Source organism: Chrysochloris asiatica, unplaced genomic scaffold, assembly GCF_000296735.1.
Source record: "Chrysochloris asiatica unplaced genomic scaffold, ChrAsi1.0 scaffold00053, whole genome shotgun sequence".
Taxonomy (NCBI): Eukaryota; Metazoa; Chordata; class Mammalia; order Afrosoricida; family Chrysochloridae; genus Chrysochloris; species Chrysochloris asiatica.
The window spans coordinates 9,861,404-9,862,311 of NW_006408571.1; the positions used below are offsets into that span (position 1 = coordinate 9,861,404).

At 40.7% G+C, this 908-nt stretch overlaps 1 protein-coding gene across 1 annotated transcript in view; it reads right to left on the minus strand.

The window, feature by feature from the left end:
* Positions 1-609: 609 nt before the first annotated feature.
* SMU1 (smu-1 suppressor of mec-8 and unc-52 homolog (C. elegans)) overlaps positions 610-908 on the minus strand; it is a 23,507-nt gene continuing 23,208 nt past the window's right edge. The window contains exon 12 of the mRNA XM_006863028.1: positions 610-780. Within this exon, the coding sequence (XP_006863090.1) occupies positions 682-780 (99 nt within the window). The 3' untranslated portion in view covers positions 610-681. The remainder of the gene's footprint in view (positions 781-908) is intronic.

The following is a 908-nucleotide window of genomic DNA, read 5'->3' on the forward strand; positions in this document are numbered from 1 at the left end:
TTTCTTGTTTTTTTCAGAACAGCACATTTCAATGCCAACCCTTCCTCCGTATACAAAAGGGTCCAGTCACCACAGTGAAGTCTCATGATGGTTCCCAAAACAGGTTCTAGTCCCAGAGTTGACCAGAACAACTGAAGAATGAATAGAAGGATGAGACAGCAGTGAAATGGGATCTTACATGTCCAGTCCACCCTGATACCCTAGAAATTGCCTTCCTGCTGTTACTAGATGAGCATGTATTAATAACAAAATCTTCAGATAGGCATCAAGTTTATTATTTTTTTAAAAAAGGATGGAACAGAAAACAGCTACTGAATATGACACAGTACTTTATATACAAGTTCTACTGCGAGAGGTACAATTTAATTAGCATTTCTAACACTCAAAGGAGTAGAATATGTTTCTAGACATTACCAGTATTTCACTCTCTAGGTAAAAGAATAGAAAACATTATGTGACTGCCCTATTTAGAAGACAGACTAATGCCTTAAAAACATACCCAGAAAAAAGGCTGCTAGACAAATGTGAATTTTCATGAAATTATTCTGTGTGGTTAATTCAGATAATTTGTTTTCTTAGAAAAGGGCCCTGCCCTGCCCTCCCCTCCAGAAAGAGCCACACACATGAATATGTATTCACTGAAGTGCATGCTCCCAAGAGAGTTCAAAAAGCGAAGGGGACTTAGGGTTTCCAGAGCTTCAGGAGTCCGTCTTCACTGTAGGTGGCGATCAGGTTCTGGTGAGGGTGATGGGCAATACCGATCACATCCTTCTCATGAACCTGGAACAGAGAAAGCACACAGGGCATGAGAAGCGGAAATGTCTCTTTTTCTTCTCCTACCCAGCCTCTTGATCCCCTTTAGGGTGAGTCTTAAACACAGTAAAACAGTACCTTCCAGCACCTTTTCT